Source organism: Aythya ferina (assembly GCF_964211825.1).
Source record: "Aythya ferina genome assembly, chromosome: 1".
In the NCBI taxonomy this organism is placed as follows: Eukaryota; Metazoa; Chordata; class Aves; order Anseriformes; family Anatidae; genus Aythya; species Aythya ferina.
Window position 1 is genome coordinate 57,727,665 of NC_140296.1, and position 27,267 is coordinate 57,754,931.

The 27,267-nt window shown below is 36.5% G+C and overlaps 2 protein-coding genes across 3 annotated transcripts in view; one reads left to right on the top strand and one right to left on the bottom strand.

The window, feature by feature from the left end:
• TPP2 (tripeptidyl peptidase 2) overlaps positions 1-19,284 on the top strand; it is a 46,443-nt gene extending 27,159 nt beyond the window's left edge. Inside the window, exons 24-30 of one of the 2 annotated variants that reach the window (XM_084506323.1) lie at positions 972-1,010; positions 6,462-6,613; positions 6,733-6,829; positions 7,763-7,893; positions 9,185-9,392; positions 17,586-17,705; positions 18,350-19,284. In XM_084506323.1, the coding sequence (XP_084362449.1) occupies positions 972-1,010; positions 6,462-6,613; positions 6,733-6,829; positions 7,763-7,893; positions 9,185-9,392; positions 17,586-17,705; positions 18,350-18,439 (837 nt within the window). In that variant the 3' untranslated portion in view covers positions 18,440-19,284. The remainder of the gene's footprint in view (positions 1-971; positions 1,011-6,461; positions 6,614-6,732; positions 6,830-7,762; positions 7,894-9,184; positions 9,393-17,585; positions 17,706-18,349) is intronic. The other variant, XM_084506324.1, reaches the window with a different exon arrangement.
• On the bottom strand, positions 19,235-26,998 carry METTL21C (methyltransferase 21C, AARS1 lysine). Its single transcript, XM_084506326.1, has 5 exons — positions 26,589-26,998; positions 22,997-23,142; positions 21,939-22,081; positions 20,316-20,433; positions 19,235-20,039 (listed from the first exon to the last, which is right to left on the bottom strand). Exons 2-5 carry the CDS (start codon positions 23,130-23,132, stop codon positions 19,645-19,647), a joined length of 792 nt encoding a protein of 263 aa, XP_084362452.1. The 5' UTR covers positions 23,133-23,142; positions 26,589-26,998; the 3' UTR covers positions 19,235-19,644.
• Positions 26,999-27,267: the final 269 nt, after the last annotated feature.

The following is a 27,267-nucleotide window of genomic DNA, read 5'->3' on the forward strand; positions in this document are numbered from 1 at the left end:
GTTGAGTAGACAAGTTTAGTTATTCAGTCTGATTTGGTTGCAGGTAGAACTTTTGGGGAAAATTGCATGTATTAATCTTAGGTATAACTGCAAGTTAGATAATGTCTGCTAAGTATGAATGAATGAGGGGTTAAAAATACAGTGAAGTACTTTGAAATTAGGTTTAGATTTCTTGTGATTCATGCAAAGCTGCAAGTATACTTCTAATAAAAACCATGTTAAATCCATTATAGGAGTGTAGTATAGTTTACCTAACTTGAATTCTGTGCTTCCTTGAACTGTTGTTTGTAATTCTTTTCTATCTTATTTTAAAACTAGATAAAGTGTTTTTATACAGTGATTTTTGGGATGGGAAGTAGGAGGTAGTAGGTATTGCCTATCAAATTTAATTTCTTCATGAAGAGTATGAAAGAGTTTACATTGAGAGAAATTCTAGGTGAGGCCTGTTGTGCATCATACTCTGAGGCTTTACTGTTATGGTCATATTTCTTTGGAAAAAGGATGATACCAGGTAACATCAGATTCTTTCCACTGCCTTTAATAAATCTGTAGTGTGCCAGCAGACAAAAAGAGAGGAATAGGTAGCAATGTTCTCTCTATTTTAGCAAGTAGGGTGCAATTTGAGGGAAAATACACCTAATTTCTGTATATTTATTGAGAAATACAGAACAATGCCACTAAACAGTCAAAATCTGAAATTTGTATTTTTGAAGTGAATTTCTGTAACTTCATTAATTTAAGCTAAGTGGTTAACAACACTTGCTTGTTTTACAGGAATAACAGACTATACAAAACAATGCATTGTTAATTTTAAAAAGAAAGCATGCTTTAAGAGCATGTTTGGTCATAGATTTGACTTAACAGTTTAAAAATATGTAGGTTGAAAGTGTAACTATAATTGTACAGAGAAGGTGTCTCCATCCTGTGTGGTGTGTGCATGTTTTCTTACAGTATGTTATTCTAACTCCCAGGGGCAGTCTGCAGCAAAGCGACAAGGAAAATTTAAAAAGGTACTGAATGTTAGTTTTTGAAAAAGATATACTTAAGTCTTTTTTCATATGACTTAAAGAATTTGTCTACCAGTATTGATTTTTAATTTCTCTCCCTCATCTACCTCCTTAGTTCTGGGTTATTTGCTTCAGCATCTTAAATACATCTACTGGTAGAATGGCAAAACACTACTGTAATACAAGGCTAAATGAGAGGCATGTGAGCATCTGAATACTTCTGCAATAAGTGCCATAAAAATGCATGTGATGACTAGTGGTCTGAAATGATTCTTTTTGTAAGATACTCAGGAATCTTCAGTATTTGTAGTCAAGTGGCAAGTGTTTCTGCCTGCTGTATTGTGTCTGCAGGTGGGGAACTCAATACAAACATAACACTTCACATAGAACTGAATACCTAACTGTATACCAAAACAGCTGTTTACAATGGCTTTGGTACAGTCATAGAAAAAAAAATTCCAATAAGCAATCTTTCTTAGGAGGGATGAAGTTGACTGAAAAGTCTCTCAGTTCAAGATTTAGATGTATTGAAATGTAACTTGTTTTAAGTTAGTTTGTACGCTGATGTAGCAGGTAGTGGAATTCAGGAAGAAAATGTGAGTAAGATGTATTTCAGGGAGGTGGAGGAAGGAGTGAGTGATTAACACAGCAGTGTTTAGTTTTGTGATTTCTCATACTTTTACATTAGCTAGTACAATGTATTCCCAGCAGACAAAAGACTGCTTGTCTTTTTTTTTTTCCCCTAAGATCTATTTTAACAATCTGCCTTTATAGAACTAGTGGTTAGGGTTTTTTTTTTTTTTTTTCTTGTTTTGTTCTTCTGAAGTTGTGAAGCTATTTGTATTCTTTTGTTTTCATGGTACCGTCTTGTGGAGTTCAGGATTCTTGTTAGAAATAAGGTGTGAGAACCACAAATGCCACAATTGATTGCAGTAACATGTTTTTTATTGTTGTATTTTTTCTTGTTAATGCTGAGCTGGAAAACTGAGCCTGTTTACCTAATCTGGTATTAGTGTAACAACTGTGAGGGAATGTGATTAGGCTTTACAAGAAGGATTTTAACATACATTGATGTACATTGCTACAATTTTATTTTAATATGCATCTGAAAATTATGAAGATGAGTTTTGGAAAGGCGATTTAAAAACCCATGTGAACGCCTGGTTTCCAGTGGATAGGATATAAAAACTTCACTAAGTGGATCCATAAAAAGGTGGTTAATCTCTAATCATAATTTAATTTCTTTAACAAAACGTATTAAACAGATCCAGGAGGCTACATGTTCTGTTTTATTTTTTGCTTCTAGAGTAGACTTACGTTCAGATCCAAGTAGTGTACCCACCCAAACCAAAATGAAAACTGTTCTTTTTCTGGATACTTCCACCTATTATTTGCAAGAGGCATCAGCATACTGGCAGTGAATACATAAAAACACACTGTGTTTCAGTGCATTGATCCATGAGAGCTCCATTAATGAATAGGGTTTTTATCCAAGAATACAAGTCTTTGGGCTTCCGAGTTGACAAGTTTTGAATGTTTACCCTGTCATGTCTAAGTGTACATGCAACACAGATTTTTTTGCATGCTCAAAAACTTGCTTCTATATTTCTTATGTGGCCTGACAAGTCAAAAAGGTACATCTAGATTTTTATTTTATTTTGCAGAGATATGTCCAGGCCCTCTTGTAAGATTAGGAGTGTTTATTAACAAATCTCATTTTTATTTTATACATAGTCCTGCTCCAATGACCAATGAGTATTCTGCAGAAATGGTTTTGATTTTTGGGGTGTGGAGGGGTGTTAGCTTGCCCCTATGTGCATGATACTACCAGAAACCCAGGGTGGGCATTTCTTGCAGTTGTAAAGTGCTTCTGTTTTGCATGAAAGAAGCCTGAGGTTATGCCAGAAAATATTACCCTGATTTTCCAAAGAAGGCATTTAATTCTTTCATACTAGACAAAAATATCAATGGGTTCTTTTCACATAATAAGCAAGAGTTTTTGTCTTACTGGACACAAATTGCAGAATGGTACACCTAGTCCCTGATACTCTGCTTTGAGGACTCGATTTTGTCTGAATACAACAGTAGAATCACAGAGGTATGGGTTTTTGCAAAGTATCTTTCTGTCTTCACAAAGTGCAGAACTTTTTTTATTTAAAAAAAAAAATATATCCTTTCTGACAACTGAACTTTAGATAAGTGTAAAGTTCAGAATTCACAGATGTTTTTCTTTGAACTGGTCCCCACTGAGAACCCCACTGTCTTGGCATGGGAAGCTGATTTACCCCTATTAGTACTTGTTTTCTAATGGAGCAGCACATGCTAAACAGCAATAGGGGGAAAAAGCAGTGGTTGTGTACCTTACTTCTTTCACAACCAAACTTCTGCCATACAGTTAAAATCTGACTCTTCCTTTTCTCCAGTTTTTGTCCTGAATGTGGTCAGAGTGGAAACAGATGATTGACTTTTTCTGGTCTGCAGAAAGCAAGTTTTTTGTTACTTTACATAATGCATCTTTTGAACAATATCATAGGATCACAAAATAATTTGGGTCAGAATCCCATCCTGTTCCATCTCTCCTGTTGTGGGCAGGGACGCCTCCCACCAGACCAGGTTGCCTGAAGCCCTATCCAGCCTGGCCTTGAACACCTGGGGCATCCACAACTTCTCCAGGGAGTCTGTGATCTCCAACTTGAACAACCCCAACTCCCTTAGTCTGTCTTCATAGGAGAGGTGCTCCAGCTTCTTGATCATCTTAATGGCCCTCCTCTGGAGTTGTTCTAATACTTCCAGGTCCTTCTTGTCCTGCATCCAGCTCTGGGGCCCCCAGCACTCCAGGTGGGGTCTCAGGAGTGCAGGCACAATGTCCTCCCTTGCCCTGCTGGTTAAAGGACAGCTTGTACATATTTCTCCCTACTTTGCCATCCTTTCCTATGCTGTTATAGATAAATGGCAGTAGAAGCCTAATAAATATCTGAAGTCAAACGTAAGAAGAAATATGTTGGATGACTTATTTCAGCATTAGAGGTTATTCCTGTCTAACCAGGAGGCCTTCAAAAATACAATGAAGTGAATGTATCTGATCAAATTTTGTGTCAACCTGGCTGGTGACTTAAAGGAACTTCATCAATTTTCAGTTAAACAATAATACTGCCTTAAAAGTAAGTGGTGTTATGCACACTGTTTGTGTCTTAAAGTAGATACATAAAACATACAAAGCATACAGTTTGTAGTTCTAGTTAAAAGGAAACCCTCTGAGGCTTACCAAATTGTGCACGGAGCACTCTGCCCAAAGTATGCAGTATCATGCATGCTTCCAAAGTTTTTAATGTTGCTTTTTTTTTTTTTTTTTTTTTTTTTTTAAGGATAAACAAAGGGTAGCTTCCTTGTTAGTTTTAAAGTTGCCTTCAAGTAATCCTTCAAGTAATCTTTCCAGTGTATAATATGGTTGCTCAATGCCATTCTGTCTGTAGCTCTTGTGAAGAGTTGCCTTTCTCCTTAAGCTCTGACAAGCCTTTCTGTAAAGGCAAGGGCAGTGTCCGGGATGTTCAGGTAACTCAGGGGCTGCACAGTTGTCATATAGGCAAGGTGTGAGAATGGACAGGCTGTTTAGATACATAACCCTGAACACATTGCCAAGTACCGTCAAAGGAAGGAAATCCTGAAATACTAGGAGATTTCTAGGAAGGAAGGTTTCTTTCTTAGGAAAATGTTAGTCTCAGCATAGGATCTATGTTAAAAAAGACGTAAATTACTGATTCAGATTTTCTGACTGATCTAACTTTGTAGGCATTTTAAAATGTTTGGTTTGCTTTAATGGAGTACATAGTTTTTACCTTTCTAATTAGATTAGCTAGCCCCTGTACCACTGGGTCCTGACTTCTGTACCCTCTGCTGCATTCTTTTGCCTTTGTGATATGTTTTATCACGCTCTGGCCTAGGTACTGTCGAGGTCTTCGTTAGATGCCTGGTCATGTACATCATACTTGAAGTACACATGTGCAGGGTAGTTCCTGTGAAAACTACACATTAATGTGTACTGGTGATCTAAACTAGGTTTAAAAAATTCTGTAAATGTTAGTGTTGTGCTGTAATTACATTTTAAGTAACTGGAAGGATTGTCTTGGGGGGAATACTGCAGCTTAGTCTTACCAGTATAGTTTTCAGTAAACCCTAGCAAGCTGCTGATCTGTTTGGACTGTTATTCAGGTAAAATTGCTCTGCCTCAGTATTCTTTCATAGCTTCAGAAGTGTAGTGTTTAAGTCCATTATTCCAAAGTTCTGCATAACAGTTTGTAATAGTCACCTTTATATTCATTAAGTGATTAAAATAAATTGTGACAAGATTTTATTTCATTATGCAACACTGACTTCATTTATGGGAAATGTATTCCAATAAAGCCTGTTTTGGAATAATTGGTTTGAATACCTAAATTGCCACAAGAATTGAGCAGGCAACACAATAGTTTGCATAATATTCAACAGGCTAATGGTATTTGGAGGATTTAAACTTAAGTAAGGTTCTCTGTGAAATATTCTGTATATAGACTATCTGGACATGTGCCCTCAGAGTTTGTAAAAGAAAAAAAAAATCCTCCCACCAGCTGTAATGTCTTATAAGCAATTAAGCAATGACTGAAGTCTAATGCTGGCTTATTCAGAAACATATGTATAAGTTATCTCAGGAAGTGAGCTTCAGAGCAGTGGCTAAGGTCTGTTAGGATTTTCATTTTAATAGCTGTAGCTATAATATCACAATTATCATGTGATAATTGCTGACTAGTGTAGCATGAACTCAAACTATAATGATATTTCATTGCTAGCATATACAGTTTTCAAAAATAAAATCTTGCTGTTGTCTGCTTAATGTGAGCACAGCTACAGGTGAAACTGGGAAGAAAGTCTGTAGCATCAAACTGGGAAAGTTAACTGTGGATGCACCAGCTATTCAGTAGGCACAACGGGGAAGAAATACTCTCTCAAAAGGAATAAATTCATGTATCCAATGGCGTCATTCACGTTCATGTTACTGCAGTATTTTTAGAATTCAGTCACCTTCATTTGTTTGTTAATTACCCCATTTGTACGATAGAATCTCTTGACTCCTTTGCCTTTTAACCAAACTATTTGCTTTCTTTAAAAACAAAAAATTAAACTTTCAGTTCCCTAACTAATAATATGTTAAATTATTTGAGTACAAAAATATCAAATTTGTTCAGTCTTAAGCTTTATTTGTCTTATACCAAGTGTGCTGTTCTGATACTTACATCTTTATATATTTTTTTTTAAAGTTAAAGAAGTTTCTGAATTCTTAGTGACATATACCTTTGCTCTCGGAATCCTTACTCACTATATGTATAGCTCAGAGTAGTTGCTTGCTATGATTTAGCTTTTCTATCACATCAGAAAGTGTACTGTATCCTTCTCAGTATGTGCCTCTTTTCCCACCTCCAGGATGTCCTTACAGTTCATTATCATCTGATACCATCACCATCAAAGAGTAAAAATGGCGGCAAAGAAAAAGAAAGAGAACAGGAAAAAGAAAAAGATGTAAAAGAAGAATTTGCTGAAGCTTTACGAGATCTAAAAATACAATGGATGACCAAGTACGTCTGCTGTCATTACTACACAAGCATGAAGCAGCTATACAAAAATACTACACGCTTAATGCTAGGATAAAAACTCCAGAATCTGTACTTTCATGCTCTGTCCTTCTCTCTTCTAGGCTGGATACCCCTGACATGTACAATGAGTTGAAAGAAGCCTTTCCTAATCATCTTCCACTATATGTTGCAAGACTTCATCAGCTGGATTCTGAAAAGGTTGTTTAACGTTTCAAAACTTTGTTTGTCTCACTGCATCTGTTGTGCCTAAACAACTGAATCTTTATTCCCACGCGTTTGGTCTTGAAGTGACTGCCGTAGCTGTACTTAGTATAATAAAGCAGAAATTTCTAATTAGACTGGCAATAATATAGTAAGCCACCTCCCCAGTGTGAATTCCTTAACCCTGCAGTAGAATGAAAGCCTTCGTAAAGTATGTTTGCTTATCATTTGCTCCTTACTCAGTTAAACATACGAAAAACACATAAACATGAGAAAGCAGCTTCTTTACTGCTTCGGGCTACGAGAGTATTGTTCTGAACAGTGGTACCTGAGACAAGCACACTTCCCATTGTGCTCCTTCACTGAATTGGTAATTTCCTGTAGAATTGCCCAGACAACTGGGGACAGTAACCCTTTGAAATAACACCGTTAAAGTCCATCATATGCCATTGTTGCCAAAAATGAGAACCATGAACTATTAAACAGAAGTCTACATATGTTTTTTTGTTCATCTTGAAGATAAATGTCTTCATCTGTATGTCACTAGTTTTTAGTCAGATTTATTTCTGTTTATTTGATTCTGATTTTGCATTTCTTTCTGAAATGAACAACTGCTGCCATTATTTATTAAGAGGATTAATTTGTACTGGAAGGGGTTTTTCTTCCTGTAAAATCTGCATTTTGCATATATGTACTGTGTATTTTACAATCTATTTTCAGTAACAAATGCAGTACATATGTGTGAAATCTTGATAATGCAGACTTCTCATCGGGAGTTTCTGCATGAGAAGTTGGAAAAAATGAAGAAAAGTTCATATTGAATCACTTCATGTTATTCTGTGTGCCTTTGCAATTATCCTAGTGGTAGTAAAATCGATAATCAAGTAGTGTGATTTCATATTGCTAAATACCTTTTTATTCTTCATTTAGGAACGTATGAAAAGACTTGATGAAATTGTTGAAGCTGCAAATACTGTCATCTCTCATATTGATCAGACGGCATTAGCGGTTTATTTTGCCATGAAGACTGATCCCAGACCTGATGCAACTACTATAAAAAAGTACCTACCCAGTAAATAATTTTCTTGCATCCTATTTTTCTAATCTGTGTACCTTGTCTCTGCTGTTAAGTAAGAATTGGAATGACTGTAACATTACTAAATGACTTATGGGTTGTTTTTTTTAGGCACAGGTAGTTTCAAGCTTGCTTGCAAGAAGTTTTCATTCTTTATTATATTTCAGGAGTGCAGGAACACTGAAGCCTGCAAATTTTTGCTTTGAAATGTTAAATAAACAAAGGTGCTTTCAGGATGTAAAGACCAAAAAACAGGGTATTGATTTTGTATAAAGCTAAATCTCAAATCAGAGGGAACACTAGGACCTTGCTATGAAGCTGGGTGTTTGGAATGCTACCTGCCTTTTCATAATACCTGGTGACCTTTCAGCTATGTATTAGAGGGCAAAATTGACAGCAGTTTTAGAAATAACCACTTGCCAAAGATTTAATTTGTGAAAGGCATGGTGACCACACTTGTGCTTATGAATATTTTTGAGAATTTTTAGTTTAGTTTTTAGATATGTTCCTCTGAATTACCAGTATACATCCTTAGGAAGACAGTAATTGGAACATGACACTGTAGTGTGGAGAATAACTGGTGGATTTTGTAGTGCATGTTGAGGTGTTGTTTTAGTCACAAATACAAAAGCAACAGATTTGAAGATAAATCCTTTAAAAGAGGAGGTGCACATTTGTTTGTTATTTTAGATAAAATACAGATTTCAGTTGTAAGATGAGTCTGTCTGTTCTAACTTTCCTGAATATTTGCATATAATCCTAGAGTTGCTGATATAAAAACAAAGTTATGCCATAATACATTTCATTCTAAACATTTCTCGGGAGGTTGACCCATTAGATCATGTGGTTGAATCTAACTTCTGAAATTGAACACCAAATGCAGTGGTGCTTTAAATGCATGCAATTCCTTTGAAGTCAGCAGAATTGTATCTGCTTATGTTAGTGCCGGATTTGACTCCGTTTATAATGCCAAGAACTGTAAAGCTGTATTTCTAGATTCTGCCTTACTCAGTTTTCAAATCCCAAGTTACCCTTGCCTTAAAACACCAAAGATGTTGGGTTGGGAGAACAATTGAGCTTGTGTAATGCAGAGTATCTCTCTTTTCTTAAATTATTTTTATTTTGGTAAATAGCTTTATTTTTTAAATGGTCTGTGTGCTTATTTTCATTTTGTGTATGCTAACTGCTGATTACAGCTAAAGTCAGTACTGATTCCGTTCGTAATGATGTATCTGTGAAAAGTCCTTAATATTTTTTTTCTTGCTGTTTTTTTCTAGTGAAATGGAAAAACAGAAAAGTACTTTAGTGGACGCACTTTGTCGGAAAGGAAGTGCACTGGCTGACCAGCTTCTTCATCTGCAGGCCCAAGATGGGGCTGCATCCAGTGATGCTGAAGGCAAAGACGAAGATCACGAGAGCTGCTCAGAAGCCTTGACAGAGACGTTCTGGGAAACAACAAAATGGACTGATCTTTTTGACAGCAAGGTAAGAGAGCAGAGCAAACTTTTTCTTTTGCATGTTGTATATTTAGATGATCTCTCCCAGAATTATGCACCACCTTTGTGAGCAGAGCCTCATACATTCTTCTTTTACTTTTTCATGCTGTCCCCATAAGTTGAGCTTCTTTAATGACCTTTTTCCACAGGGGTTTTGTGAAGGCTATCAGAACCGTGGTAAAAGATGGCTGTCTGCATATTAATGTAGAGGTTACAGGAGGGGCATAGAACGGTATCAGATTTCCGTGAAAAAGGTGCTTGTTTTATCAAATTGCTTCTTTCTGTACCTTTCAGGCAGTGTTTTTGGTTAACCTCTGAGCTGTTCTAGCTGTACGCAAGTGTGCAGCATCCCTACTCTGTTCAGACCTGTATTCTGTAGCCTTCCGCACTATGGACAAGAGAAGTTTTGTGTTTTACTGTCAGTAATGTCTATGGAGGTGAAAGAAGAAACCCTTCAAAATGATTACTCTTAAATTGATTAACACAAAATTCCCTGTTATTTCAAGGTTCCTAATCTTGAGACTTAAGTTTGTCTGCTTCATTGAAGACAGCTATTGCAGAAGAAAAATCCCTTGAGGCATTATAGTGGCATTATAGTTGTACAGTTCTTAGTTTACTGAGTTGATTTTGTGTGTTTAATGGTAGAGCTATTCTGTATTATTTAATTAGTTGTTGTGTGTAGCTCTACGTATGGCTGTGTTAGTGGAAGATGAAGTGACCAATGTATTTATTTATACTTCAGTTAAGTTGCCAAAGCACTTCAGCTAGTCACAAAAGAAAAAAATTAATTTCCTCGATAGTAAAGACTCTTCTTGGATAAGAACTTGTGCTTGAGCTGGCAGCCTGAACATAAAGGTTGATGGTGTCTACCTTCACTTCTCTCAGTGTATATATTCTCGTACACATACATCTTCTAAGCATTCATCTTCTTCTAATCTTTAACCAATTACAGTATCCCATGGTAGCAGATTTTATGCTTTAATCATGTTTTGTGTGACATGATTTTCCTGCTGCCTGTCTTTAAATGCAGAATTGTGTTCCAGTGTAGTGAAACCTATCCTACTTTCATCTTTTGGTTGTAAATATTATGGGAATATTTTCAGTGGAAAACTGTCAGTATAGTCATCCTGTCAGAAGCTGATCAAGAAAAGTGTTTTGGTCTGGAGTGAGTAATTCTGGCTTGAATTGGACAGATTAGGGATTTGAACCTCTCTTGGATCCATGTCTAAGTGCATGTTCAAGTTTTGCTCTGAAAATGGATTCTTCTGTATGGTTAAATTAGAACTAAATGGCCAACTTTTTTTTTAACCTTGTAGTAGCATTTCATATATAAATTACTTCTATCATATTATGCAGTGTGCTTTTTTGCTTCCCTCTTGATATTACCAGTCAAATTGAAATCTAAACTCATTGGGGATGCTTTTAGTGCAGAAATCTTCTAGAGTGCTCAGTACCTGAGTACTCTAGAACCTGGTGGCTTCTGAACATGGAGAAAATGAGTCTATCACGCTACTCCTAATGACACAGGAGGTACGTCGTCCCATGCTCTTCTGCAGCCTGACTGTGTTGGACCCATACGTAGCCTCACTTACCCTACCCGTCTGGCCCATGTACATACAGTTTGTCTTCTGTGATCTCCCACAGCTGAACAAATTGCCCTGTATTGCCAGTTGTGATTACTAGTGTGAGTAATATTACTAGGGCCACAAAATGATTAGGGGACTGGAGCATCTGTTGTATGAGGAGAGGTTGAGACTTCAGCCTAGAGAAGTGGAGCCTGAAGTAGATCTTTTCAACATGAATAGACACGTGGTGCTGGGGCAGCCAGGCTCTTCACAGTGATCTCAGTGACAGGACGGGAGGCCGTGGGCAGGAACAAAGACATGTGAGTTTCTACTCAAGCATAAGAAAAAGCTTTCTACTGTGAAGGCGATCCAATGCTAGCATGAGTTTCCCATGTGGGTGTTGAAGTCTGTCCTTGGAAGTACTCAAAACCTGATAGGACATGATCTGGGGCAACCTGCTCTAGGTTGACCAGCCCTGCAGCCCCGTGCTACCAAGCCCTTGCTATGAAAACCCAATACATTTGCATAGCTTGTTAGTTTCTGCGGTGCTTTTCTTCATCCTTTCTGTGATCTATAAGCCTGTGTGTTGGTCGGTAATTATGCAGTGATAGTTTCGCTATCAGTCTTTCAAAAGACCTCATGATGGATATGTCCTCTCATCTCTCCAATGATAATGTTCCGTAATTCTAACCCGAGCGGTAGCTACAAATAAAATAAGCAAAAGTCTTAAGGGAAAGAAATATATGCTGCTACTTAGTAAACTGTTCATGTGATTATTGGAACTGAGACTTAATTCTTCATGTTTTTACTTTTATATTTTCTCTTTCTGGAAACTGAAAGGGACGAGTAGTGAAAATAGTGTGAAATTACTTCGGTCTTAGTGGGATTGAGAACCTTGGTTTAAAAGGAGATAGTAGTGCGCTGTAATAATTTTCACTACTAACAGATCGGGATAAAAGGACCAAGGCTGGAGTCAGGGGAGTTATTTTTATAAAGAAAAGTTTGTTTTTTTTTCTTTATTTTATTAAATAATTTTTATGCTTGCTGCTGATCATATTCTTTCATTTCCATTTCTAACAGGTGTCGTGTTCATCTGGTAGTTTTCTTGAGATCTAGCTGTAGTTAGCAGTTACACAGTTCAAACCAGATGTTTCAGCTGTTAGCACTGTGGTTTCCAGCCAGTGAAGGAGTGTTACTTATGTTAATGTTTTTGAAATGACCACACACGATGAGTATCCAATTATGCTTTTTTAAGGATCACTATTAATCTCCAAGACTACAGAATTTATTATGGTATGGCCTGATGCAAAAAAGCACAGGGGGAAAAACGCAATTATATTCCTCTTATATTTCGTTGTAAACTCTGAGAATAGCAATACATGTGTGTCATGGGCTGTTGCTTTTCTTCAAAAACCGAATTCAACACTTCATAGTTCCTCCGTTCTACCCACTTCTGCCAAACTGCATCTGATGTTCAAGCTGGCTTGTCAGTGTTCATTTATTTTTATCATGACTGACAAGTTTCAAAAGTAGGGTTGTACTTAAAACTTTCTCAGCCTTCTGCTTGAACAAATATAAGTGTCTTCTGTCCTATAGACAGGCCAATAGAATGCTTTAAATATCTTCAGTGGCATTTGGTCTTCCTCATTTGTAACTTTTTATCTACACAGAAGAAGCAGTCCTGTAAGCTTCCAGCTCAGTGTTGCATGCAATATTCTGCTTTACTTCTGGAGTATTTTGCTATTTTAAAAACAAATTAAGCTGCTTAGTGCATAAGTTTATTTTGAAGATTGGTAGAGGAAAATTTTAAGTTTTGAAAATTCAAGAGGAACCTTACTGTTCATGTAGCTTGCATCCTTTGAGGAGGGGAGTTTAAGAATAGTGTTGAGGACTTAATTTTGTAAAGTAATATTGAAGGCTCAAAACAGATGCAAAGATTGTTAGAATACATAACCAGGTATTGTTGCTTGAGTAAGGGCAAAAGCATCCATTCTGTTGATGAAGATCTCCAGCTGACCCGTGCTTGGCAAAACTCATCTTAATAGTAACCAAGAAAATGACTAATAGTTTTTCTGTAACAATACTCTGGGCAGACTTAGGCAGGAGTGATAAAATGAAGTGTTTTTGGCTTGGCTGTATTGCCTAGCCTTGGATGACTGCCTTGCCTTTTGAGGAACAGAAGTTTGGAAGAAGGTCAGATAAAGTTTGAAGTAATGAGTTAGGATCAGGTATAGGCCTCGTATAAATGTCCTTCAAATAAAGGAGTCCTCAAAAGGCAGCCAAGTTATTCTAATGTATGAGGTTGGAACTGAAAACATGAAGCTCTTTACTGTACATGAACATGGCTTTGGGTCATTGATGCTCAGAAGACAGAACAACTGGGTGCGAACAAATGGAAAAGAAGCACTAGAGTTACTGCAGCAATGATTTGGGTGTTTGTATGGCTTTAGATAGAAATATTGCATTGAGAGAAACATGGTGCTTCTACTTCAAAGCTTCACTTAAGTCAAAGTTCATCCAGATGAAAATAATTGCAAAGCTAAGTGAATTTCTGAAAACTGAAAGAAAATCTTTTCTGTGTTGTTTCTAAAGGTGAGCTGAGAATATCATCACACACAGATGTGTGTTTCTGCTCACCATCTAGTAAATCAAGTGCTATTACTGGTTTCACCTCTTTTCTGCTGTTGAAGCATGTGTTACCACAGAGCATTCTTAAGTTACTTTAATTTCCTCTTTTCCATTGAAGTGTCATGCTTGTCATCATTATAGCAAGTATGCAGGGAAGTTGGTGCTCTCTTGATAGTAAGTATATTGTTCACACTTTCAGCTGTTCTAGTTAGATGATTTGTTTCTGAAGCTTAATTTTAAATGACACATGAAAGAAAATACTTAAGTATTCTGTGCACAAAAGCATTTCAAACACACCCAACTTGAAGCAGTTCTGTTCAGCCAGTATTTGATTATGGTAACACATTAGTGATAGTGCTTTAGGTGTTCTTAGCATTGGAATGTAAAACCTGCAGTTTTTCTTCTACTCAGAACATAATTTCAAAATTTTTTGGCCCAAATCCCCAGTTTTAAACAAAACTGTTACAGAAGACTAGTAGGATTTGCCTGTTTGTTACTGGGACTGACTCATCTGTAGAATTTAGTGCCTGTTAACCTTTAAATTAGCTGTTTGGGGACAAGGAAAAAGTCATGTTTAAAAATAAGTAAACAAATAAAATACCCAGACCTTTCCATCCTGCCTTTTAAACATCTTTAGCCTGGAGTGTTTTTCATATTACTGTCAGGTGCAGCTGTCTCTTCCAACTGATCGTATTCAGTCACTGTCAAAAGCTCGTTGCTGTATAGTCAATTCCATGTACTCCCTTCCCTCTCTAGAAAATGAGTAGATTTTTGTATGAATATTGTTTTTATTTGTAATGAGCCATTTGATAGAGCAGAGAGTCAGCAAAGGTAGCCAAGAAACTTTAGTTTATTGCCATAGATGTGTATGAACCTGAAAAAACTCAATCGCTAGTAATAAGCATGACAACTTCGGCATTCTTACAAGTGGTTGGGGTGTATTATCTATAGGTTATATTGTGGAACCTAGCATTGTCATTATTTGTAAGTGTAGGTATGTTTTAATGAACAGTTCAAATAATGAAGTAACTGATTATATAAGTCTGTTTTCCTTTTTCTATGTATTGGAAATGGTTTTATTAAGGAGTTTAGTATTGATGAATTTAAAACATACTGGTTTCTAAAGAGCATTTTCAGGCTTTAAAATGCTTCAGCCTTTCAGATGTCTTGAGATCATTTCAGAACTTTATAATCTAAAATATACATCTATCTCTATGTAACCATCAGCAATTTAGGCAATTAATGAGGAGCTCTGTATCCAACTACTTTTGCAGGTCAGGCATTTAGTATGCTTATTACAGGCCATTAGCTTGGGGCTAACGTAGTATTTAACAGTGATTTCCCCAAACCCATTATTCTAGAAGTGCACAGTGTTTTTTTTTTTTGTTTTTTTTTTTTATTACCCTTTGTCTATAGTTCTTGGCCAATTTCTGGTCCATGTCACTTGTTCTAGGAAAGCTGGCCTTTATATTTATTGAAATTATGAAATAGTATGAAATACTGAGAGTTCATTCCTACTCGTTCATATAGCAACTGCTTTTGTATATAATAAATTTATTTGCCGATGTTACATGTTCTGATAGCAGCTGTATGTTATATCTTAATAGCACTCCAGTTTACATTTTGCTTACACATATCAAGGAATCATAACCTCCATTACTGTGATACTATAAAGCTTGTGATATTTTAATTATAAGGTTTACATTAACCAATATATGCACAAGTTATAAAGTATTATTTCTTACCTATATTTTTTTGCTTGTAAATCTATACTGATTTTAAAGCATTTATTACGTTATTCTTAACTTCTGAAGTGCTAACAAACTTTTAATAGTTTTGCTTAACTTGCTTACAGCTGACTTTTTTTTTTTTTTTTTTTGTCAAGCACTAAGACAGAAATTATCATCTTTTATCAAAAGGGCTTGGAGCATTGTTTTAAACTTTTGGTCCAGCAGAAGTTTTTTTGTTTTTCATGTAGAAATACCCGAACTTTTATTTGGCCAGAGCAAGGGTGTTTCGTAAAATGCTTTGTTTTCTTGCCACAAAAACTCTAGGAAGCCCTGTTACGAAAGAAATGCTGTCAAGTGGCTTTCCTCCTGCCTTTATCACTGATGTTCAGTAGCCATTCAAAACTTACAGGGTCAGGTAAGAGCTTTCTTAATAGAGCAGTGACATTATTTTTGGTTAGCCTCTAATATGTTATAATTGCTGAGAGCTCCAATGCATCTTTCACTTGATTTTGGTTTCTTTATTTGTTTCTGTTTTTGTTTTGTGGTTCTATCATCTTTCCAGAAGGGAGTTTTTTTTGTTGTTTAGACCAATTGAGTCTGCTAATGGACCCACTGAGCAGTTACTCAGAAGCGTTTGTGTTTTGCTTTAGGAAAATATTCAAAATAATTGGATTTAGAATCCAGCATGCAAAATACTTTTCCAATAGTGATATTTGGAAAATCTGTATGTGAATGGTGCTGTAAGCTCATTGTTGCATATATGTCTGTGCTTTAACTAGTAAGTATTGTATTCAAAAGCTGTTGCAGCTTAAGTGAATACTTTAACAGAACAAAATAAGTACTTGAAGATAGAAGAACGAGCAACTTGTGTTATGTTAAAAGTGCTTGGCATATAATTCAGAGCTTGAAAATCACACCTTTTCTTTCATGATAATTAAGCATGTTATTTCTTCTAGTTCAGTCTTTTAAGTGTAGATTCCACAAAGATTGTGTGTGCAATTAACATTCAGTATAAGTGTTCTGGTAGCTAAAACTAGGAAGGGTCTTCAGTCCTTACAGGGTAGGGATGTCCTTATTGCTGGAAAGTATGTACATTTTTGTATTGTAATACGAAATACTTATTTTTTAACATCCTTTAAGTGTTTCTATTAGCTTCTCAATTCTATGTTTTAAGTATACATTGTTGGAAAAATGCGACTTTATTGGAAGAGTCAGAGAGGAAAGGGAAAACTATTATACTAAGAGAGGGGAAATGAATAATAAACTTTAATACCAGATTTCATAAGAACTTCGCTAACAACACTAACAATCCCATATTCTCCAACTTCGGTGCTGTCACTATTTGAGGGAAAAAAAAATAATAATAAAACCTACTTACTATGAGTGTTCCAAAGGAAATACATGAAACTCTGCTTAATTTGGCATTAATTCTTAGTGTTGTAACTGGTGAAGTACTATGAACTGTCTGGCATCACCCTGAACACCCTGTTTGAGTGTTCAGAACCTGATTTTACGTAACTTTGAAGTAGACACATTCATTTGTATGTGCTGGTTATACCATTGACAGGTATTGTAAACTCTCTCTTTGGAGTTTGCGCTATCAAGAGGAAGCTTTCTTATAATCTGTTCTTAATACAGTATCAATGTTGAGGAGTTGGCCAAAATCTGAGGCTTGTTTTCATGCTTACCTGTCTTCATTGCTTGTTTATAACTATGTGTATACCTTTGTGTGTGTGTGTGTGTGTATGTATATATACATATATATACGCACATATATACTCATACATATATACATACGTATATCATTCAGTATATATGTTCATACTTGTTTCTGAAGTAAGTTCATTTCCTAGGAATCAAAACTCTCAATTGGGTCTTTGTTTCTGTGGGTCAAAGATATACCTGACTGGTTCTTGATAATTTATTTTTTTTAACTATTTTATACTGTACAGTTGCCTCTAGCAAATGAAAGTCCAAAGAAGCTAGAAATGTGGTGAATAAAAAATTTGAAGTCTGTATTGTATACTATATTCTAAAGTTGGACATGTTCAGGAAGTCAGAATAGTCTCTAGGAAGTTTTTGCTTATAACTACTACTGTGAATAATCTGTTTTCCTGCAAAGAAAAATGCAAACTATTTTGTGCATATGTTTTACTTTAAGTCACTTCTGCTGCCTGAACAAAATCTGCCATGTTTTGCTAAGCATATATAGGATTCAAATATTAAAATATCTAAATTGTGTTTGTTTTCACATTGTAGGTCTTAACTTTTGCCTATAAGCATGCATTGGTAAACAAAATGTATGGCAGAGGTCTCAAGTTTGCAACAAAACTTGCAGAAGAAAAGCCAACGAAAGACAACTTGAAAAACTGCATTCAGGTAAGGTCTATCTAGTAAAATAATGGGCCATCTTAATAATGAGTAAATGTTTAAAAGTAAGAGAGGTATACTCCCTTAATAAGAGAGGTATAATCCCTTTTATCTTTTAAATTATAGAACTTGCCAAACTTTAACACTTTAGCTTCATTCGGGTTTTTGTGGTTTGGCCTTTGTTTTTTCCTTCTAGAATATCTCATTTGTGAGTAATTACCACTTTTAGCAGACTTACTTTCTGGAACTTACTGTAGGACATAAAAAACAAAACAAAAAAAAAATTGAGATAACAGCAAAAAAGTATGTGTATTTAAATCGTATTACGTTGGTTTTTAACCACTGCTATTGTTAGTAGTATTAATTGCAAATAATGCTAGTAGAATATAGGTGAGGAAGTAATAGGAATTACAATAACTCCTAAAAATTTTGTCCTACAAAATATTTGTGCGTTAAATTGAAAGACTGTAGATCATGTGGAATGGTTTTCCTTTTCCCCCTTCAGCATTAAGTAATTCAAAGATATCCAGGTCTCCAATCTTACCTTTCTGATTGTAGACTTCATAAATAAGATGTTGATGTGAATGAGAGTGTTCATTGGAAGGGTTTAAATAAATCCATCTCACTTTTTCTTCATGTTTGTTTTTGTTTAGCTAATGAAGTTACTTGGATGGACTCATTGTGCAACTTTCACTGAAAACTGGCTTCCTGTCATGTATCCACCTGATTATTGTGTATTCTAGAAAAGTGACAAATGTAAACCTAAAGCGATTCTATATGGGCAGGATATGAAAAGATAAGTTTGAATTTCTATTGGAACGCATGTTTTCATTGCTGAATGCTGATTATTAAATTGTGTGTATTTATCAGTAAAGGCACCTGGGTACAGCTTAATACCTGTTAACCTAACTCCAGTCATCAGGGAGTTTCCTTTTTGTGCATCCCATTGCTGGCAATGGATGTGCCAGAACTGCCAACACGAAGGATTTGGAATTCGGAATTAGGCTGAAAAAGCTTACTGCATGCACGTTAGGTTCTTAACTGTTAATTTTAACTGCAAACCTGTAAAAGCTCTGTATTTTTTACAGTAAAACGAATTTTAACGTTTGATCTTAATTTCATTTCCAATTGTATGAAGGCCTTAAAGCTACTTCAAGAGTAGCTAAAAACTTATTTATTAGACTAAAGTAATGGGACATCATTACCTGTATTGTTTGCAAGAGTTTACATTTGTGGGTTTTTTGTTTGTTTGTTTTTTAAGAAAAATTCAACCTCTCAAACTGTTACGACATGTAACTAAGAATTGCTGATTCATAGGTGCTCTTGTAAATTTTCATTTTGGAGTGATTTCAGGCAAACTCAAAAATCCACGTGAAGCTGAGTATCAGGACAGGCTGATACATGTATAAAAGTGCCAGACAGTTAAATCTTAATCAGGTATTGTAAAGCTATACATATATGTTTAATAATGTTAAAAGTGTAAGACAACAGAATAAATGTGCAAGACTGAAGATCAAAAAACACCATGTGCACTCTGATACTTTAAAAGATTATTTTATAATTAATAAAAACAAATAATGAAGCTAAACGTTGTATTGGTTTCTCCGATAAATGAAACTTGCTGAAATAGAAATTCACCATACAAACTGCAGAAGTTCAGTGCAGCCGAGAAGATCAATGCTTTCTGCTAATGCCTTTCTACTAACTTACTACTAATAATGCTGTTCTTTCAATGGAGTGAAATTGGTCTGTTTGAACAAAATTGTGTGTGAACCTAAAACAAATGACTGTATCATTCTCTTGGAAGTTTTTTTTGTAACTCATAATGCAAAACTCAGATACAACTAGAGCTTTACAGACATAAATGCACAGAGTACACAATAATTCTGTATCACATTCCAAACTGCAAGGTGCTGACAATAAATCAAAATCAGTAACTGTTTTTTCTTCAATTCTCTCTTACCGTGGCTTTGATCAGCTTGACATTTGATTCTGGAAATTCTGCTAGGATGGTTGTATCAAATATACTGCTAAGTTTTTCCAAAAATTCATAGTCTGTACTGAATCTGAATTTATTTGCCCATAGTAATACTGTCCCTGGCTGACAAAAATACACCATTGTTTCTAGCAGGGGATCCAGAGCTGTATGGTGGTATACAACATCACTTGCCAGTAGGAAATCATAATGGTAAGTTGATGAAGGGAAGTCTTCACTGAGGCTTTCTCCCCATACCAGTTTTCGCACTTCGGGTTTGTGGATATTCATATTTTGTATATTACTTGAAATATTAAATGAGAGATTTTCAAGAACTTCAGGCAAATCAGTTGCTGTGACATAAGCTCCTAAAGAAAATATTAATTTGTTTTAATTCATAGGTATATAGTTGAACATACAGATACATAACTTTATCTGTATTACTTCCCTCAGCATTAACTAGGGTAGTTACTTTATTTACAAAACAGTATTTGACAATAACTTTCATCTGTAAAAAAAAAAAAAAAAAAAAAAAAAGTGTCAAACAGGCCTAATTTCAAGTGTTGCTTCATTGCTTTAAACCGACAGGAGCAGATCTAGGTTATATTTCATAAGAAATCCAAAGGAAATAGGAATTTACTAACCTAAGATGCAGGCCACAATGGAAACTAAGCCTGTTCCAGCGCCAATTTCCAGAACTTGCTTGTCTTTGAGGTTGAATCGTTCTTGATTTGATTCCAGATATTGAGATAAAGCCAGTGCCTAAAATATCAGTATCACATATCAGTTAAGCTGCACAGCATTTACTTTGATTTTTTTATGCTGTTTTTTATACAGTGGAAAACACTGAAGGCTGTAACATAAAGATAATATGGAAAGAAGCATTGTGTCCTGTTCTTTTATATCAATCTAATTGAACAGTTCCTTTTTAGTTCCAGGTTTTGTGATTTGCTGCATACATCTATACACTTTGTGATTCTTCTCACAGCTCAAGATAAGTAGAGTTCAGGTGTGAACTGTACACAGAACAGCAAAAGAAGTTTAACAATATGCACAAAGTCATGTTATGGTTTATAATACTCTTACACTTTATTATCATAAAATAGATTTGGGCTTCACCAGAGATTTTTGGAACTTTTTTTGCAAAGGAATTGTTTTTTAAAAAAATTATCCACTCAACACTTGTCTTGATGATACTGTAAATTTCAAAGACAATTTACTGCTGCAAAGGAGAACAAAAGTATTGCTGAACAGGTGTCAAAAAAAAAATAAACTGCCAATTTATTTGCTAATCATAAATAATATAAACAGATGCAAAAGAAACTAACTTGCCCTTTTGCTTCTCTTCTTTGGAGTGATGTTACTGTTTCAACTACTGTGCTTTTCATAATACAACACTGACTACCTGCTCTGGGAATGCTGACAACTAATGAATCACCAGGCCACTTTGTGCCACTCTTGGTTTTCTTGGAAAGTTTTACCATCTGCATTCTGACACCTGATTAATTTGAGAATTGATGCTCTGACATAACCAAAATAAGCTACTGTTCCACTTAACCATACGCTTCTTTTTTATTTTGAAATTCTCTACCATTTTTTGTGAGCTTTTTCAATAAATGTTGATCTGGAAAATTCTGAAATCCTAATTTTCATGTCTCCATCAGTTGACCCTCTGTTCCAATTAAAGACACATTTCTGAGTCTGCATAAAATTCTGTTTTTCCAAGCAGGGAGAGCAAAGACCGGAGCACACCTCTTTGCAAGTATGGTTTTCTATACTGCAAAGGAGTTATTCCAGGCTGTTATTTAAAAGAAACATATTAAACTCCTTTATTTAATCTCTCACAATTTTCTTCTTTATTTTCCTTCCAGTAATGATGATTGTTTACATCCCAGCAGTGACTGGAAACATGGAAGAAGCTTGAACACTTCTATCCATCTCTTTCCAAATATTTTTTTTTAATATCTGCATCCAGTTAACAAATTGATGTGTGTGTTGGTGGTTTTTTTTTTTTTTTTTTCTCCTTTCCACTTAAAGGTGCACATTTTAAACAATTTACCATTTTGTTCATTTATGTGCCACAGTTGTTTTGGTCCAAACTGTATTAAATTAGCCATAATGCAGAGCTTTCTGCTGAAGACACAGCTTGGTTCTGCACAAGGAAGCCTCTGCTGTCATCTAAAGAAACTTCCTTAAGATTTGTATGCCGTTGTCATGACTGACTTTTCTGTCATATCAACCTTCTGGATGCTGTGTCAAATACTTACCCCGGGCCATACCACTGCTCCAAAGTGCTCTATGGATTCCTGGATGACGATCTGGTGGCCTACGTAAGTATAGTGCTCTTTGTCAAAGTAGTGGGAAACTCTAGGAACCCAGTTCTGCAGTATTTTAAGAATTACTGGTGAATCTGTGAGAGAGAGATTAAATTTGTATTTTATATGCATGTGTTTATATGCAGCAGATACAAACACCAAATTTTTGCATCTTTCTGTCTTTTTATACTAATATACTCAGTTAACTAGATAGGCCTGCTATAGGAAGAGGATGACCAAGAGATCTGGGATGCTAAGCTTCTTTTTACAAATAAAAGATCTCCAAGTTCGATTTTACACTGTACATTGAAGAAATTGCAGCATTTTTTAGTGGTATCATTTTTTAATCACATGTCCACAAAAGGAGGCTTGTGAGATACACTTTTTAAGTATGTATTGAAATATATGATGCCGTTCAGTAAATGTCACTACTGCAGTTGTGCTAGCGTATCTCATCAGAGCATGGAGGCTTTTAAAATGGATTTTTAGGAGAGCTCAGCTTAACTACTCCACCTGCTCTCATCAAAAACAAGGACACTCCATTCTCAATGACTGTGCTGCTGTTGGAAGCCTATTAGCAGGATGTGCTTAGATGATACAAGGATGTGTTTAGATGATAACTTCGGCTGCAGAGAAAAAGTTTGGTTTGGTTTGCATGGATTTTAATTAATGGCAGCCTGTTATCCATGGTAGATGTTCAAGCAATTTAGCCAGTGTTGAAATTTTGCAATACCACAGCTTCAATAGTGCCAACCCAATTAATGCACATTATAATCATCTCTCTGATGTTAATTGAGAAATAATCCTCAGATACCTAAATAAAATCCAGAGACCTTTTAAAATATCTCTCTTAATTATGAGAAAGAGTACTTCTTTCTAGATTTAATGTGATAATGGGGGGAAGTGGAAAAATAGACTTCAAAATGAAAAGTGACGGTAACATTTGCTATTTCAAGACTAAGGAAAATGAAACTGTGAGATGCAGTAGCAGTATTTAAAGTGGATTAAACCTGAGTTGGATTCTGTTGATGATGCACATGTGGAGCTGCAAGTGCAGTTTTCAGAGTCATACTGCTCTTCACAGGCTTCTTCCTCCATTACTCTTTGTATTTTGTTTGGGAACGGTAGCTGCTGCGCAGAGATCATGGCACAAGAGCTGAAATAGAGAGGGGAGGGAAAAGCTTGAGGGCACTCCATATAATATATGAGGGAGAAGAAAGCGCGAAGTTTAGGTGTGGTGGTTTTTTTTTGTTTGTGTGCTCGTTTTTTTGTTCTGCTTTGTTTTTATGGCACGATGAGGGGGCAGGAAACCATGATGAGAGGTGGCATCCCCGTTCAGAAGGAGAATGCTGTAAACACTTTCTGGTAACGAAGTCAGAGTTTTCATTTTATCATACAAACAACAGCAATTTATCATAATATCGCTAAATTGATACCACTAATCAGTCTGAATAGTGAGCTCCTTGCACACTGAGCTCCTTGGTGTTCAGACAGGCTGAAGCAACAGATGGAAAAGGTGAACTGCCTTTCAGTGTCTACGACTTTTTATCAGTGTCATTTCCTATGCCTCAGGACTCGGTATTCCTGTGATAAAACTGGTTAATTTGCTGCAGCCAGTGCTCTTGGTTTTGCCTCCTCATTACCTTCGCTTCTGCCTTCTCCTGCAGAACAGCTAATTGAATTGCAGTGAACAGCTAATTGAGATGCAGTGAACTGCAGTCAGGAAATAATTGCAGTGAGAAGATCGGAACAGTGAGCTGCTTTGGAGAACAGCACGTGTGTCATGTGGCTCTGCATCTCCAGTGCACGTGGGCAGCACCCAGCATCGTAAGGAACTGCTTGATACCAGCTAGCGAGTGGGAATGGGGGTGGATCTAAATCTGCCTGGGGAGAAACGAAACTGCCAAAAAAAATTTTGCTTAATGTGAGTTTTAATCAGTGGTATACACACGCATACATAAATGAAACTGGATCTTGATTTCCTATGGCCAGAAGCTGTACAAATTCACCCTTCCCATGTATTGTGATGGTTGGAGCGTGCTCAGTTCTTATCCATGACTGGCCTCTGCCCATTCTCGAGAAGGCGTGCTTGCATGGTTTCTCCACCACATGTCCTGCAGACAGGGTTGTGTAATTTGGGTTGCATCACATCGCAGGAGGCTTCTCTGGATATCTTGTCCAGAAGGGGGAGAGGTTTGGCAAGGTCTCGGAGGCTCAGCAGTGCCTGCAGGTAGTTTTTTAAGGGGCAGAGTGACTGCTGACTTGTGTGGGTGCTTTATTTGCACACATGATACTGACACCATTGCAGTTTTTCTGTTACCTGATATATTCCTTATTGCTACTCTGTTTATTCACAAGGACAGGATTTATGTTCTGAGTCCTGTAGCAATGCATTTGCTCAAAAGTCGTGGCAGTGAATCTGTACTGTTTAAAAAACAGAATGCTTTAAAGCAATTTGACTTCTACAGATATGTTTTTTGGTGTGTTTATTGTTTTTTCTCCCCTCAGAGGGCTTCCATCTAGCTAGCAACAAGTTCTGGCTGCACATCTTTTTTTATATAATTCAAGATATGTTGGAGATAGGCAGATAGGAGACTGAAGATAATGCTGCAGCTACAGCATTCCCTGGCATTTGAGTGCATGCATCAATGTGTTTGGTTTTTTTCCTCTCACTTTTGATAATGTGTCTCCTTAGAAAACAGCAGTGGTTTCTATGCAGCCTTACTTTTCAAAAGTATACTGCCTGTTCTCAGTAATGCCTTTTCATATATATATATATATGGAGCTAGAATAAAATCTGATCATGTTATTAATGTTATAGGAAATTTATGGGAAAATATATTAATGCTTATGTAATTGGCAAAGTATGAAATGAAAATAGAAGGATCTGTAGTAACTGGTGACTGCCGTGGCCGGGAGAAAAACTAGCTTGAAGACACACGCTAACACTGTGGTGAGCCTGGAATGGTCCTTAAGTCCATAAGGAGCCTGAGTTCCTAGAGAACAGTTCTGGAGGAAAAGGATTATTCACTCTGCAATTATATATCACTTATCACAATGGGCTTTGGTTTTTGGCTGAACTTCTAGATGTTACAGCATTTACATCTTTTCATAGGTGTAGCTTTTGCAAATAGAAAGTTATTCTATTATACAGCTCGCTGACATAACTATTAGTGATACATTTCATGAACTGAAGGAAAAATTTGTTGTTTTCTTTTTAGTTACAAACTACGTGTAGTCTGGACTCAAGTATATTAGTGTCTTGGGCTTAGTGATGAACAGCTTTGTGTTATTATTTTAAATGACAAACTACCTGAAGACAAAGTCAGTGTTGAGTAAGCTCATTGCACATAGGTGATGTCTGCATTATTACATGCCCTTTGTGTAAGATGGTCAAGTTGCTGCTGTGTGACTAGAACTGACATTTCTTACTATTCTTACTATTCTGATCCATATTTCATTGAAAATGATGCATCTTACAAAAAAAAAAAAATAATAATAATAATATGCCAAGCAAAATCTATTCCCTTAGAAACTGTTGGCGCTCTCTGTTCACAGCTAATTTCTTTGTAAAGTGATTCTGAAGGGAGATCGTCTAAGCTTTGTAGTTTCCAAAGTATTTAAACTAGTATTGACTTCATTAATGAACTTTGTCATGAACAAAATGGCTTACAAAATCACATTTGGTTTCTTCAGAACGTGAGGAAGAGAACAATTGAAAAAATTATGTCTATTTATCAATGTTACATGAAATTAACAAGGTAATAAAATAATTAAGGGTGAATTGAACAATGAATATAAACCTTACAGTTATAGTTTACCCACTATAAGCACAAACTTTCTGCCTCTTAACCTTCATTGCTTGGAAAGAGTTTTAAATCTGACTACATGGAGGAAAAAAAGGGAAGAAAAGATAGGTTACTGAGTAATACTGTGTCACTTCAGCTGTGAACACCGCTTGGCTGAAACATTTATTTCTTTCACGAAGTTATACAGCGTTGTCCGTTTTAGTCTGAATTATTTGGCAAAAGCCACTTCCATCTGCTCAAATGGGAAATGCAGTTGCACAGCATTCTCTGTGAGTTAGGGCTTAGCACGCTATGCACAAACATCAGTGTTTCTTTGCGTTTCCTTCATGCAATATCCTCATGTTCTCATGCACTGAATAATATATATGTCTATATACACACATATAGCATATATAGATGTAGTGTCACACACATATATATAACATGTATATGGTGTCACACACATACATGTATATGTAACATATATAGTGTGTGTATATATATATGTTTGTATATATATATAAAAATGCTATGTATGTGTGTATATATATATATAAATGCTAGGAAATAAATATCAGCGCTATAAACCTGTACCATACGTGAGCCCGCAAGGCAAATGCAAAATACTGAAAAGCAGCACTGAGTATCCATCTTGCTGAAATTGCAGGAGCGGGGTGTGCCCAAGCGCGTTGGCTGGCCTGGCTCTCTGCAGTCGAGGAATACGGTGAGCCCTGTTCCCCATGTTAGTCAGCAGAAAAAAAAAAAAAAAAAAACCATGCTGCAGACAGGGTTAGTGGGCCAGTGGCATGGTTACCTGCTACGATGGAGAGCGATGAAGTTTCCTGTGGGAGGATGCCCGCTCCAGAGGTTTTTATAGGGGCACGCACCTGGAAGGGATTGCCCTGTGCAGGCGGGGGGAGATGGTGGGCTATTTACGGCAACATTACCAGACACCTACTGCCTCACGCTAAACTCTTTTCCAGTTGCAGCATGAAATGTGAATGCTCCTGGACTTTGCTCTCTGAAGCTTTCCAGCCTCAGGAATGAAACCTCAGCCTGCTGCTCTTGTTGGTGTTACGATCTGCAGTCCTGACCCAAGTGAGCTGCTGAACGTGGGCAAAGTAGCGCAGTAGTAGCAGTGGCTGCTTGGCAGTAGCCCAAGCGCGGAGAAAAGTTCACGGGGCCATAAGGCTGCTCCTGCCAAGGGCTCTGTGTTCCCGTGTGGTCTGCGTAAGCCAAATGTGTATTCCTTTATATGCTTCAAGAATGGGAGGGTTATGTGCATTTACCACTCCGCTGCACTTCTGCCCTCCCCTCTTCTTGGAATAGATTTATTAGGAAGAAATGGAATTGGAGTAAAAAAGTTTGAGAGGAGCTGTGGAACTCGCAAGGCTGGAAGACAGCCCCTGGATGAACGACTGAGGGTGGGCAGCAAGAATAAGAGAGGTGGGTGGCAAAGCAAATTGAGCTCAGTATGCAAGGATTTGCATTTT